At 34.8% G+C, this 15,306-nt stretch overlaps 1 protein-coding gene across 2 annotated transcripts; it reads left to right on the top strand.

Annotated features, from left to right (window-relative positions):
• The first annotated feature begins 974 nt into the window (after positions 1–974).
• Positions 975–12,979, top strand: LOC129882258 (ribonuclease II, chloroplastic/mitochondrial). 2 transcript variants are annotated; one of them, XM_055956466.1, is made up of 14 exons: positions 975–1,375; positions 1,998–2,157; positions 2,266–2,379; positions 2,495–2,572; positions 2,641–2,769; positions 3,965–4,186; positions 4,511–4,693; positions 5,698–5,760; positions 7,131–7,204; positions 7,282–7,431; positions 7,795–7,954; positions 8,551–8,946; positions 9,345–9,569; positions 12,192–12,979. In XM_055956466.1, exons 1-14 carry the CDS (start codon positions 1,107–1,109, stop codon positions 12,315–12,317), a joined length of 2,349 nt encoding a protein of 782 aa, XP_055812441.1. In that variant the 5' UTR covers positions 975–1,106; the 3' UTR covers positions 12,318–12,979. The 2 variants fall into 2 exon arrangements, with proteins under 2 accessions (XP_055812441.1, XP_055812440.1); XM_055956465.1 differs by having other exon boundaries at positions 976–1,375; positions 7,098–7,204.
• Positions 12,980–15,306: the final 2,327 nt, after the last annotated feature.

Raw genomic sequence — 15,306 nt, 5'->3', positions numbered from 1 at the left:
GATAGTTCGATATATTTAAGTTTATCATTTCTGTGAATGTTATTCTGATCTAAGTGGTCCTAATCTTTGTCCTGTTTAAGAAGCATTAATCCTCTTTTCATGGTAACACTTGTCTTTGATTGAGATTTCGATTGAAAAAATGTTAGGCTGATTCCTTATGTGCCTAAGAAGCGGTTGGGACCAACCTTCTATCCCATTGAACAATATTTTTTCATTTTTCTAAATGTTCTCTCGAGAGACATACTTGATAGGTATTTTTTGATTTCTCCAAAAATGGTTTACAATCCTTTTGTTGTTGAGAATTTAACTTATTGAATTGATTATTGTTGAATATTAATCGAGTGACTTGACAAATTATTAATCATAAACCTATTAATTTGATTATACTTGAATACTAGTTGAGTGCTAGTAAAAAATAAGTTATTGAGTTGCAATCTTAAACCTCAATTTAGTTGTTGTTGTTTAAACAATTATTCAAACAGTTACTGAAGTACTTAAAATTGTTAAGATTCTCTTATTTTGAGAATTTAGCTCGATTTTTTCTCACAAATCTTCTCAACAAAATATATATACAATTCATTTATATTAAGAATAAACAGATTTAGGGAGCATTTTCCTCTTAAATAGGCTCTAAGGGAAAAAAATTTCACTTGAAAAAAATGTTTAGAACCCTCTTTTTTAATTTGAAAAATTCAACTTCAAATTAAATTTGAGAAAACTATAATATAAAATCAAATAATAGTTTTTTGAAAAAATATAAAAGTTAAAAGAAACATTTAAAAATGTTATATGTTCAAACGAAATATTAAAATTTCAATACGCACTCTGATGAAACCAAAAGTCCCATATCTCTGACAACAAGTAACATTCAAGATCTAACCATAAATCTCGACTTCGAATCGATTTGTGATAATATAATACAAAAATTCAAATTTAGTCGAGTGCCATTAGATACACAAAGAAAAAGGAAAATATAACCAAAGCCTCTTGTAAAACCAAATCCCCAATTGCTCTTTTTCTCTCTTCTCTATATAACACACACATCAAACATGACATCTGCTACTATCTCAACCACCAATTTCTAGCTTCCTACACAGACACAAACCATGGCGGTTCGCGCCATGAGCAGCTGCGTAATTTTCCGTTCCCCCGCAACGCCGCCGCTCGTAGTCTCCCGCCGATGCTGCTGTCTCCGTCAATTAACAGCCTCTTCTCGACATAGAAACCGTTCGAATACACATTCATTTCTCCGTTGTGCGCCTTATCCGCACAGCCATGTCACCGTTCGGATTTATTCAGTTAATAACCTCGTCGAAATGTTCATGGAAGAGCTTGCTTCTATACACAAACGTGGCAGAGTTCGTGCTACTAGCAAGTACCTTCTGCTCATTTTGTAGTACCATTGTGATTTCTACTGAAAATGTATTTTTTTTGCATATTAATGTGTATATATATACATATAAGGCAATAAGTTATAATACATAAACAAAGACATTCAAATTTAGCCTCAGCTTATAAGTAAACATTCCAACTTCGAGTATGCAAGATACCTCAACTCGTTTTCACTATTTCAATTGAACCCTCAACTCGTTTTCACTATTTCAATTGAACACTCTAACTTACAAAATGATTATCTAGATACCTCCAATTTATGTGTCATGTTAGTGTCGGGTGTTTACAAGACATAGCATTGACGAGTTGGAGTGTTTAGTTGTCAATTGAGACTGAGATGAGGTGTCTAGATGTTCACTCCCAAAGTTTGAGTGCTTATTTACCAATTGAGGCGAAGTTTGAGTTTGTATTATTCTACATATAATAAACATGTTTTATAGATAATTAGTGTGTGTATATATATATTTGTATATTTGGCTAGCACTGTAATTATTTTGGTCGAGCAGCCAAATATGTTGAAAACCCTTAATTTTTCACGATTTTTGTTAAAATTGTTATCTTTTGAGGTCTAAAATTAGGAGTGGTTATTGTGGAATCTTTTATAGGCTGGAATTATTAAGCACAGGAGAGCTGCTTGAGGACAAGTTGAAGAAGGGAACACTACAAAAGGGATTATTGCTGGAGTTCAAGAAGGATTCTGAAAGGTTGTTGCTAGCAGTTGCTCTTAAACCCGACGGAAAAAAGAATTGGATGGTTTCTGATCAGGTGTAAATAGAAATACTTAAAGAGTTTGTCTTACCGGATTACTAGGCTTATTTGCTGCTTAGGCACTGATGCATTTTTAGTTTATTTTATTGTTTTTTAATGATGCAGAATGGGATTACAACCTCCATTAAGCCACAGCAAGTGACTTTTATTGTTCCTGGTGCTGAAAACTTTGAGCCCACAGAAATATCAGAATTTGTACAGAAAGCTCATGATAACTTGGTTGGTTGTCCCTTGTTGTTTAATTGAACTTTCTTGCTACACGATGAAGAGACACAATATACAGTTCTGTACTCTTTTTTAGGATAAAGATTGAATTTTTGAGTGCCACTGATAGGATCCAGCACTGCTTGAATTTGCATGGAATGAGCTTCTCGAGAAAAATAAATCAGTAACAGTTCAAGAACTAGCTGAGGTAATCTCTCGGTAAGTCATGATGTCGACATCGATTGTTCTTTTAATGACCTTTTTTTGTTCTACCAGATGATTTTTGGTAGTGCGGAGCCTCTTGAGACCTATTGCGCCCACCTTCTGTTATCAAGAGATGAGGTGTACTTTGCAGTTCTGGAGTCAAAAGGTCTCTCTGTATATGGACCTCGGACTGCTAATCAGGTGATACAATCTTCCATCAGCTATTTTGGTTAACTGAAAATGCATCTGTTCTCATTTGGTCTTAGCTTTATGTTGTTTCTTTTTTCTCTTTTATGAGCTTTTTCCAATTCTTTTCTATTCTGGAATTTGTTTCTGAGATTGTTCCTGGATTGAAGATCCGAGACAGGTGTATTTTGGGAATCTTGATTGCTTTCAATGGAGCACGATTTGTTTAGATTTACATGAATGGGATTATCTTTGAAATCTGATAGAATCCATTCAGGCAATCTGCTCAAATGTTAGTAAATAGGGGCTAGCACATGAACTTCCACCTGTGTACAAAACTAACTGGACAGGAAGAAACAAAGTCCATCCGGATATTAGATAAGAAACTAATGAAGGGCTGCCTGGTGCACAAAGCATCCCACATTCATGCAGAGGTTGGGGAAGGGCCGCACCCCACCCAAAGGGTGTGATATATACTCAATGCAAATATTAGTGACTGCTTGCATGGCTCGAACCTATGACCTATATGTCACACGGAGACAATTTTGCCGTTGCTTTAACACTCCCCTTTATTAGATAAGAAACTCATAAAATCGCAAAAAGATTACATTTAGAATTTTACTCTCTATTATAGTCTTTATATATATATATATATATTATTTTTTATTTTTTATTATTATTATTATTTTTTATTTTTTTATTTTTATTCTAATACCTGTATTTTTAGATTTAGTTTTATATTATTATTTGTATAAAAGATCATATTGTGGATATTAGTGTTTAAATCCAGAAAGCCTAAATAGTTGTAACATTTTTTCCATCAGTCTTATGATGTAGTATTAATAGAATGTAAAGAATGTAACTTCTATGATAGTAAGTTCATCAAGAATTTTCCTTTTCACCTGATATTTCAATACCAATGTCTTTTGATATAATTTATGTGTGTGTGTATTAAATGTTTGGGTAAGATCAATGAATTGTTCTTCTTGCCACTACCATGTGCAACACACATGCATGGGGACTTGTATTTTTACTTGTTCCATCAGTTCTCATAATATTGTATAGAGTTACCTTAAGACATACCTTTGAAACATCCCATGTTTCATGGTTTCTTTGCTTACATTTTCTCTCTATTTTCTTACTTTGTTAATCTGAATGCCTCATTTTGCTTACTCTTCAATGCAAGTAACTGCCTGTCCAAAAAACTTAGGTGGATGAACTTTTGCGAAGGAAGCTTGCTAAAGAGACTGCAGAGAAGGAGTTTGAGGAACTTATACAGTTCCTGCGATCTGCTAAACAAATGCCTCCTCAAGACAAAATCCCAAGATTTTCCTGGAAGGCTGAAGAGAAAACTTGGTACAAGATAGAGTCTCTTGAAGCTTTTGCCATTGATTCTTGCAAAAACGATGATCAAAAGAAAACAGCTGGGATGGTAATTAATTACCTTCTTAACCTTTGGTTATTGGATTTCTCGTTAAAAAAAGAAAAACCTTTGGTTATTGGATGAAAAGTCTCGTGAATTTATTTGGGAATCACAGTTATTATCTTTGTTAAGTTAGGCTCTGGTTTTACTGCCATCTGAAGGTCTTGTACTGCTTTCCTGTTGAGTTGCTAGGTTATGCACATCTTTCCTTTATCCAAATGGTCGGAAAACTAAAAGAGAAAACTGTATCATGCTGTTTGTCTTCCTTTATCCAAATGGTCGGAAAACTAAAAGAGAAAACTGTATCATGCTGTTTGTCTTCCTTTCTTATAGATTTTGAAGGCCATGGGACTGGCGAAGACTTCATCTTCAGCAGTGAACCTCCTCATAGATATTGGGTATTTTCCTGTACATGTAAATCTTGATTTGTTAAAGTTGAACCTCCCTACTGATCATCGAGATGAGATTCTGTCGGCCACAGAGAGTCTTTTGTCTGCATCGACTGATCTTGATGAGGTATTGTTGCCTTTAAGATTTCTACTTATGACGTCAACATATGTATCTATATTTTTGCCTGTCTGGCCGTACTATTTTTCCTTTGGATTGGGTGTTACAGATTGAGTGTGGATTCCTCTGAATCTAGCTTTTTTGGTGTTGCATTTTGTAAAATTCCAAATTCTTTTTATTTCATGTTCCTTTTGGACTTTGGGTGGAAGAGAAAGTTCCCATTTGTACTGAGGATTGTGACAGTATGTTAAAACAAGATAATTGAGCCACTGAACACCGTTATTTCCAGTACGTCTTAGTGTGACATCAATGAAATAGTTTTGATTTGTATAAAATCCAAGTTCTTCTAGCAAACTTGTGAAGTTCTTGATGAGTGGGAAGACTAGCCTTAAAAGGAGCAGTCATAGGTGGAGCAGATGAAGTTTTTTTGCCAGAAAACAATTATTTTTGCGGTTTGTCTCTTTGCCTATCTGATAACACAAAAGACGCTACATGCTGATCAAAAAGTTTGTGTGCGTGCACATCTACACACAGAGGGGGAGGGTTAGGGGGGGGGGGGATATGTGACCAGAACAACATACCCAGTGTAATCCCACAAGTGGGATATGGGGAGGGTAAGATGTATGCAGACCCTACCCCTACCTTCATGGGTAGAGAGTTTGTTTCCGATATACCTTCGGCAGAGAGAATAGGTGACCATTAGCTTTATTGTTGCGCCCAAGGAATTGCTCCAGTGGCTTTAGAGGAGGAGTTGGTCAAACTAGGATTCTTGATAAAAAAAAGTTCTATATTAGGATTAAAGGAGAAATATTTTAAGTGGAATTCAACGTCTCTGTTTTTCTATTTGTGCAAAACTTTTGGTTTCACTGAAAACCTTTTGGTTTCTCTAGAACCATAATAGAAATGTTCATTGCCTAAACAATTCTGAAGCATTTATTATTTCTAAACTCGTTCTTGTCTTTTTTTTTCCTATATCTTATCAACCATTGATTTACTGTTGTTTTGGTGCTTAGGCTGATAGAATAGACCTGACTCACCTGAAGGTTTACGCGATTGATGTTGATGAGGCTGATGAGGTGCGTTATACATGGTGGTTTCATGAAAAAATTATGTCTTTGTGTGCTTTGACTGTGTGTTGGAGTTCTAAAATGCAATTTTCTACAACGGATAAGGGCCAAAAATACCCCTAAACTATAGGAAAAGGTTTAAAAACACCATTCATCCACCTTTTGGTCTAAAAATACCCTTCTACTCATCTTTGTGATCTAAAATTACCCTTCCATCCACCTTTTTGGCTAACTATAACTCTTGAAACTAACAACCCTCTTTCTATTTTTTATTTTTTAAAAGTATTTATCATGTGTCATTTCCTTATTGGATGAAATAAAAATTCCACCTCCACTAGATTTTTTTCATAATTTATCTAAGCCAAAAATAATATACCTCTTTAAGACCCCCCCACCCCCCTCCTTTTTTTTTTTAAAAGCTATATTGATAAACAAGACTAGGATTTTTTTATCCAGTTAACCAGAAAAAAAAAGACTAGATTTTTTTTTAGTTCTTGGCTTGATTTTTTTTTACTGTTTAATAATTCTGATTTTTTTACAATACGTATAAATAAAATAACTAAAAAAATTAGTTATACGTATAACTAAATTATTTTTTAGTTATTACAAGATAGTAAAAAATATATTTTAAACTAAATTAGTTATTACAAGATAGTTAAAAATAAATAAATATTTTTTTTCTATTACAAGATAGTTTTTAGATAGGTATTGTAAAACTATCTTGTAATAATACGTATAACTAAAATATTTTTACAATAAATTTTTCAATTTTTTTTTCATAATTTATCCAAACCAAAACAATATGCATGCTTGATGACCATAAAAACTAAATTGTTTTTTTTAAAAAAAAACTACAGCAAATAAAAAAACTATTTTTTAATATTTTTCCCCATAATTTATCTAAATCAAAATATCCCTCTTGATGATCCCAAAACAAACTTTATAAAAAAATAAGAAAAAAAGAAGCTATAGTAATAAAAAACTATTAGATTTTAAAAAAAAAAATTGGGGTCTTGAAGAGGTATATTGTTTTTGGCTTAGATAAATTATGAAAAAAATTAGTGGAGGTGGGATTTTTATTTCATCCTAAAAGAAAATGACAAATGATAAATACTTTTAAAAAATAAAAAATAAAAAGAGGGTTGTTAGTTCAAGGGTTAAAGTTAGCCAAAAAAGGTGGATGGAAGGGTATTTTTATACCAAAAAGATGAGTAGAAGAGTATTTTTAGACCAAAAAGTGGATGAAGGGTATTTTTAAACCTTTTCCTATAGTTCAGGGGTATTTTTGGCCCTTTTCCGTTTCTACAACATAATTCTCAAAGTTCTTAAAGCATGAGCTATTGCAGCTTGATGACGCATTGAGTGCAACAAGGTTGCAGGACGGCCGGATTAAAATTTGGATACATATTGCAGATCCTACTAGTTTAGTTCAGCCAGGAAGCATAATAGACAAGTACATCGTCAAATGCCTAAAATTTGATTTCAGCGAAAACTTTCTGAGGTATTATGTTAATATTGCTTTCTTTGCAGGGATGCAAGAAGAAGAGGAACTTCAATATTCTTGCCTACTGCAACATATCCAATGTTTCCTGAAAGGTTGGCCATGGAAGGCATGAGTCTGCAGCAAGGAAAGCTGTGTAATGCTGTTTCTGTGTCTGTTGTGCTGCGTTCTGATGGCAGGTTAGCTATTAATGAGAATTGTACTGAGAATTTTGTTGTCCGAGATCCCATCAATTCTGGAGTATAGGAATTTGGAGCTTTCAATGTTGGATCCTGATTTACTGTATCTCTATTGGGTGTATTATTGAGGAGTTTCTTAAATATTCATTTTGGGTTGCTGCTCAGCTTAACTTTCTGTATAAAAATGATTTGTCATGAACTGTCAATTGTTTATCTCATTTTCTGGATCTTGAAGATTTGTATGATATCAGGAACTTATTATTTCAAAGAGAACTGGTTTCTAAATGAGTTCATGCTTTGGATTTTAAAAAGCTTAAGAAATGAACATTTTAGAGAAAATCATTAACCTAATGGATTTGGCAGCATTGCAGAATACTCGGTGGAAAACTCAATCATCAAACCGACATATATGTTGACATATGAGAGTGCAACGGAGCTCCTTCATTTGAATCTTGAAGAAGAGATTGAGCTGAAAATTCTTTCTGAAGCAGCTGCACTCCGGTTAAGATGGCGTCAAGAACAGGTAGTTGCTTTTTATGTGCCGAACTTCAAATTATCCTTTCTATGTATAACTATTTGGCTGTTGATGGAAACTAAGAGCAAGTTTCACCTTTCTCCACCACACTCTGCTTGAGAGGAGCTATTGTCCCAGCTACATGGAGGCTGTGTTTTACATAAGTGCCTGTATACTATCTTAGCCATTTTTTGGTTTTGCATTTACTGCGTTCAGATGCTTGCTTATGTACTTCAATAATTCATGAGAGTTATCTGGCCCATGATTGTTTTCACAATTTTCCATTCTTGATGTTGTTTGAGATTTTTTGAATTCTATGTTTCCACCTATTATGTTCTGCTTCTTTTGTTTGAAGCTGCTCTTATGCAGCTTCAGATTGAAAATGTAGTATGAGGTCTTGTAGTAACATTTAAAAACTTCTATAACTGGCATTCATGTAATTGCTTACTACTTCTGCATGACATTATCCATGTTGGTTCTAGTGTTTTTAGAAGATTGTCTACTATTTTGCTGCAGCGTATTCTGATTCTCAAGAACCAAAAATTGACCAAGAATGTTCAACTTTACCTTTCTCAAAAAAAAATTGACAAAGAATGTTTCTGCAGGGTGCTATAGACACAGCCACCTTAGAAACGCGAATCAAGGTGACTAATCCGGATCATCCAGAGCCGTCAATCAAGCTATATGTTGAAAACCAAGCTGATGCAGCTATGAGGCTTGTTTCTGAGATGATGATACTCTGTGGGGAAGTTATAGCCACTTTTGGTTCTCATAACAACATCCCTTTACCATACCGAGGACAGCCTCAATCTAATATTGACACTTCTGCATTTGCACACCTTCCAGAAGGACCCGTTAGGAGTGCTGCTATTGTTCGAACTATGCGTGCAGCTGAAATGGATTTCAGGAATCCTATACGCCATGGGGTGTTGGGACTTCCAGGCTATGTTCAGTTTACCTCCCCTATTCGAAGATATATGGATCTCGCAGCCCATTATCAGGTAAGCTCTTCAAACTACTATTGCTGCTAAGTTTTTTGCAGTTGCAATAAATGAAACTATTCAGCATTATCTATTAGACAGTACATTCTTGAACTTGCAACTTGGCACTGCCTATGAGATATGCATGGATTGTCTTCTACATTGTAATCGAGCCTGGATGGAAATCCTACATAGAGTTGTTTTAGTTCATGCAAGTGTATATGTAATGCTTTCTCATTGATTGATGCTTTCATTTTTCAATATCAAGTAACTTTTATGCATGCAGTTGTTTTCTCATTTGTCTACTATGTTAATGAATTGATTCTGCAACATGTAGCTTTGAGCCCTAGTGGTGTGTGCATGATTAAAATGGCAACATGTTTTGTGAGGTTCTGATGTTCATTTTGTTGTATATATAGGTAAAAGCCTTTCTTCGTGGTGATTCTCCTCCTCTCTCAGCTGGGGAGCTGGAAGGCATTGCATCTACAGTAAACATGACAACGAGAGTTGTAAGGAAACTCTCCAGCAGCAGTCTTCGTTATTGGATATTGGAATACTTGAGAAGGCAACCGAAAGGGAAACGTTTTCGTGCCCTGGTCCTTAGATTCATCAAAGACCGAATAGCCGCGATACTGTTGACAGAGGTAAGAGATTATAATTTCTTTGAACCATGCTGGATACCAGAACTGCAATTATTGGTTTGTCACTCTTTCAGCATGTGCAAAGTGTTCAAAATATGCCTATAAATGTTTGCTAGAGCACTCATGTGTAACATGAATCTTGCTGTTGGCCCTTTTTTACTTTTTAGCTCTGTTTCTACATTGCTGATAGGGCACCCCTTTTCTTTCTCAAAGTCAATTTCTTGCTTTTTAGTCAATCTTTGAGGTCCCTATCATATCTAGATTTATGTGATATTTGAGTAGGGATGTAAATAGGGCGGGGCAAGCCTTGACCTATTAACATTTTGACCCGCTCTACTCTGCCCCATTTAGCATTTTTCAAATAAATTGTCCTGCCCCACCCCGCCCTGTTAAGCCCTACCCTACCCCGCCCCATTTACAACAACAATGCAAGACTAAGCTACAGTTAAATGTTGAAATCTTCATAGGATTCTTGGTTTTAGAAAAAAGAGGAACTGGGAGACTACCATTAAACTGGACCGCAAGAATATTCATCATAAAGGATCTATCAAAGGGTCTAAATTTCTTGCACCAGTCCTTACCAACACATAAGCCAATTCAGTAACTAAGTGTTCATTAACAGGCTTATTGGAGATTTTCTGTTACTAGACTTCGGTCTCAAGAGGATATTAAATATAAAAGTTTAAAAAATCGCATCTCAGATTTTATAATAAGTCCAAACATGATTTCGGAATATAATTTCAAGAAAAAAGTGAAAACTATCCATAGCCATATGGCCCCTAATCAGTGGTGAAACTAGAAATTTCGTTAAAGGTATTCAAGATTTAATATATATGTATGAAAAATAATTTTTGACTTGTATACTTTGTATAATTTTTCGACGAAGGATGCTCGACTGGCCACTCTTCGCTACATGTGGCTACGCCATTGCCCCTAATATCTTATATATCCCTTCCATTTCAAAATACTTGCTAGATTTAAATTTCGGAGAATTAATTTGACTAATAATTAAATACTTTAAAATTAAAATTATAATATTTGCAAATTTCATGAAACCTACTGACCAACTTTATTTAGTTTACAGAGTTTATAACAACTCAACAAATGAGAAACATATATCAATAGAAAACAGTTAGATGCAATTTGTCTCAGAAAGCTATGAACAGCGTTGAAGTGAAAAAATAGGCCAAAAGGATCAATGCACAGCCTATCCCTGCCCTGCCCTGCCCTATTTAAATTTTTGAAAATTTAAGTTTTGGCCCGCCCCGCCCAGCCCTGCCCTATTTAAGCATTGTCCTTCCCTGCCCCGTTAAGCCTTTGCCCTGCCCCACCCTGCCCTTCCCCGCCCCAATTGCCATCCCTATATTTGAAGCAACACAGATTCAGACTTCTATAGAAAATGAGTGTGAGCAAGGTTCTTCCTCGCATCCACCCTGTTTGACGAATCGGGGCATGATAAGCCTTCCCTTATGTATACATCTAAATTTGATTTATTGATGCTAAGCCTTTCAAATAATCATATTATTCAAATAATAATATTATGTCGTTTGCACCCAGGGGTGTAGCCTAGTGGTCAATGAAGTGGTTGAGAACCCTGAGGTCTCAGATTCAAACTCAGTGGAGACAAAAAAACATTAGGTGATTCTTTCCATCTGTCCTAAACTTGATGGATAGAGTTGTGACCTGGTATTTGTTGCTGGTGGGAGGTGATAGGTATCCCGTGGAATTAGCCGAGGTGCGCCAAAGCTGGCCCAAACACCACGGTCATAAAAAAATAAAATATTGTGTCGTTTAGGATTTATATGAGACTTCCCAGCTCGAGATTTTTATAACGGGTTGATCAGATATGTTCTGACAGGCAATATATGAGTTAAAAAGTCTCTTGTATTTTGTAGCCCCATGGATTTTAGTCTAGTGGTAAGAACAACTCGTGATGTGTGATTAGCCGCACATCAGTCATCACTGTTTCGAACCCTGCTGGAGACAAAACCATAGTATTTAAGTGGAGAATGATCTTATTTTTTGTAACCCCCAGGGCTATGTTCTAGTGATAAGAACCCATCATGTGATGTGTGAGTTAGACGCACGTACTGATACGGACTCTACTAGTATTTAAGCCCGATATTTAAGTGAAGAAGGATAGAGGGGTGAGGCCCATAGTTTGCTGGGTTTCAACCCCTGTGCTAACTGGCTCTCAGGGATTTCTCAGTTACCAAAAGAAAGTGTCTTGTATGGGATCATTAAAGCACTTATTTAAGGCAGTGTTAGTGCTGTTTGATGAGTGCAAGTCGACACAAGTTATGATTAACTACTGCTCATTTTCACCAAGTCATGCTATTCATGTTGACCTTTACTGATCTTGACTTAATATGTGCCAGAATTGGTGCTTGAAAATGTAGAACACTCTGAAATTTTAACGCAAGCCTTAGAACTTTCCCCGAATGTCTCAAGATTAACCTGAACAGGGAATATCAACTTGTCCCCTCTCCCTTTCTCTGAGACACATACCAGTATAGTATGATCAAAAGACATTCTCATGGTTTTCCTCCTGATTAATGGTTTCTGGTGGTTGCTCTTTTCATTCTTGCTGGTTTTTTGCTATAATCTAATGCAAACCTGTTGCAGATTGGAGTTCAAGCTTCTTCGTGGGTGTCTATTGGTGTACAAATTGGTGGTGAAGTAGATGTGCAAGTTGAAGAAGCTCATCCACGTGATGATATTCTCTCCCTTAAGGAGGTTGAGGTGGTATAGGATGTTTGTTTGTGGAGACCGGAAAGCTTATGATGGAAACAAGCGTTCATAACATTTTGTTCCAACAGTGAACGGAATAGTTCCTCGTGCATGTGTTTAGATGACTTCTCTCTAGTGAGGGATTTCAAAGAGTTCATACCTTGGAATTGATATATTATTATAACCAGTGTGAGTTAGAGGGACTCAGGAAGCTCTTATAATGATTCTCACCTCAATGACAAGTTAATAGTATATATACATTTTGAAGATACAACCACTCAAGGCCAACGATGTTTCTTGCTGTTGTCTTCATTTGAGCTTCGAAGTTCTGATCATATCTAGACAGCAGAATTTGAGCATCAGCCATCCATGTTTTGAGGTTTGACTGAGCTGTACAGATTTTGGTCAATTTTGTACAACTTTTGAGTCGGTCTCTTTTTGTCTTGCATGATCAAGAAGTTTATTGATGGTCGAGATTTCATAGAGGATAGATTTCAATTTAGTTTGGTCTCTGCCTAAGAGCACATATGGAGATTTGATTGACTTCAATGTATCAGTTATTGCTACTTTGTTAAATGAATATAAGCAAAGTGATGCCAGAAGGAAGAGAGGTAAAGGATACAAGTTTGCATTTATGTAAATGTATTAAGGTTCAAGTGTTCTCATAACATATCATACCCCTATATGTCTTCATGCCTTGCACTATTCTTTGATTGTTGTACCTCATTACCCTCATGGAGCCAGAAAGTGCAAGAGGTATTTCTCATTCTTTGCATTATACTTTCCCTACTTGAGTAAATAATGCATGGATTCTACATGTCCAATCCTATAAACTGTTCATTGTTTCCTCTTAAAATGTCCTCCCTTGAACTCATTAATATTGGCTTTAAAAGTTGATATCATGTTTCTTTTCATCTGTCGAAGCTTTGGTGGAAGACTTACATGATAGATTGGTATATATGTTGGTGAGAGGTAGCAGGTACTTAGTGGAATAGAAGTGGAATAGAAGAGATGAACATAAGCTTGGCTGGAACATTACCATTATAACAAAAACAGTACTCTCTCCATTTCAATTTGTTTGTCTTATCTTTATTTTTAGTTGGTTTTAAAAAAATGTCTCTTTCCTTTTTTTGATAACCTTTTAATTCTAACTTTAGACACGACATGTTTAAGATCACAAGATGAAAGAGTATTTTTGAACTCCATACAAAGTTAAAACTCCTGCTGGCATTCGAAACATTCTTAGCTCTCTCATGTTGCATTTCTTGATGTGTTTGTTTGAATTTGACTTAGGTGATGCCTTCAATAGTGTGTTGTAATGTTTCATTTTAGTTTTGGACCTTCAGTGAAAAATAGGATCTTCCTTTTATACCTAAAGATATGTCCTTGTGGTCAATGAAGTGAGGAAGAATATTATGAGGTTTCGGATTTAAATTTCAATATAGGTAAAAAAAAATAGGTGATTACATTCTATTTGTCCAAGCCTTTGTGGGCATGATTATGCAGTACCTGATAGAAAATAGTAAATATCTCGTGATGTGTTTTTTTTCTCAAGAATTTCATATTTCTTTTTTAAACTTATAAAATGATTTCAAGTTAGGTAAATGAATTGTTTTTGGCGAAATAGCTTGATAGCCTCTTACACTTGACACATTTTATAAGATAGACATTCAAACTTAGTCAGTGATCGGCATTTGAAGTTGACATAACTGTGTCTAATGAATACTTTAGATTGACATGATAAAAATTAAAAAGTATGTTTTACACTTCCATTTGAGAGAGTGAGCTTCTATTCCATTCAAATAAGCCACCAAAAAAATCTTCTTAGAAGAAAAGCAGAAAATATACTTAATTTATTAAAAGATTTCTTTGATAATCCCCAATTTTTCCTCTGATTCTCTCTTGTATCCACATATTTTTAATCTGCACTTTTAATAAACCTTCTCCTCTTCATAATTAATAAAATAATCAAAATTAACCAATAAAAAGAATACTATGGTATTTTCATAGCGATATATCAAAAACAAGAACTTGATGAGCAACTGACAAAGAAAGGACATTGAATTTTAGTGTCTTTATACCTTGTGTTAAAATAGTAGTCAGCCAAAATCAATGTGGATATATATTTAGAATTTTGCTTATAAATCATATGCAAAATATGATAGATATGATGATGACCATTCAACCTAAATAATAGATAGAAATTACAAGATCTAATATATAAATTTTATTATCTATTTCTTAGTCCCCACATTCATGTTCTGTGTTGGTTATTTTCACATATTATTTAAGGACCCCCTTCAAGAAAAGTATATAAAAAAAAAAAACATGTGGACTTAATTCTGAAAAAATTAATTTGTGTAAAGGACATAAGTGATAGTAATTCTGTGAAAATGAAAAACACTTTATAGTACAAGATATTGATCATTTAATTTTCATATCTTTGAATTTTGTTGTCTCCTTTTTGGGAGGTATACACACATGCTCATAATTCAAGTATTTATGTTATCACCGTGTAACTTTGTTTTTCCTTCTTGACTTAGAAGTATATAAAAGTTAAATTCTTTAAGAAAACTAGTTATACACAAAGATTGCTATTTTTAAAAGGTCTACTCTAGCATAATGTCTTACTATCTTAGTTGTTTAGTTATTTGAATTTTTATTTTGTTGGTGGAGGCTCGATTTCTCTCTTTGTAAATCCTCCCTCGTTTTCTCTTCCTTTACTCCAATTTGGACCATTTCTAGATTTATGCGTGTTATCCTTTTTTAACTTTTATCCCTCTTTGGAGCTTTCGCCTTTTTACTTACTTGGTGACTCAAACTCATGATCTTAAGATTAGAGACGGAGGGTGCTTGCCATCTGAACATTATCATCTTGTCCCTTTCCTCTGCCTCCAATTTTTTTTTAATAAAAAAGAGATAAAAAGTAATTAGCATTCCTTAACCTTGGGAAGAAAGTGGTATGAAGCAAGTGGACTATCAGTCTTTTGCTTAGTTTACACATTAGTCT

Source organism: Solanum dulcamara, chromosome 3 (assembly GCF_947179165.1).
Source record: "Solanum dulcamara chromosome 3, daSolDulc1.2, whole genome shotgun sequence".
Classification (NCBI taxonomy): Eukaryota; Viridiplantae; Streptophyta; class Magnoliopsida; order Solanales; family Solanaceae; genus Solanum; species Solanum dulcamara.
Note: the sequence above shows the minus strand (reverse complement) of the source record. Positions and strands in the feature narration are given on the sequence as shown.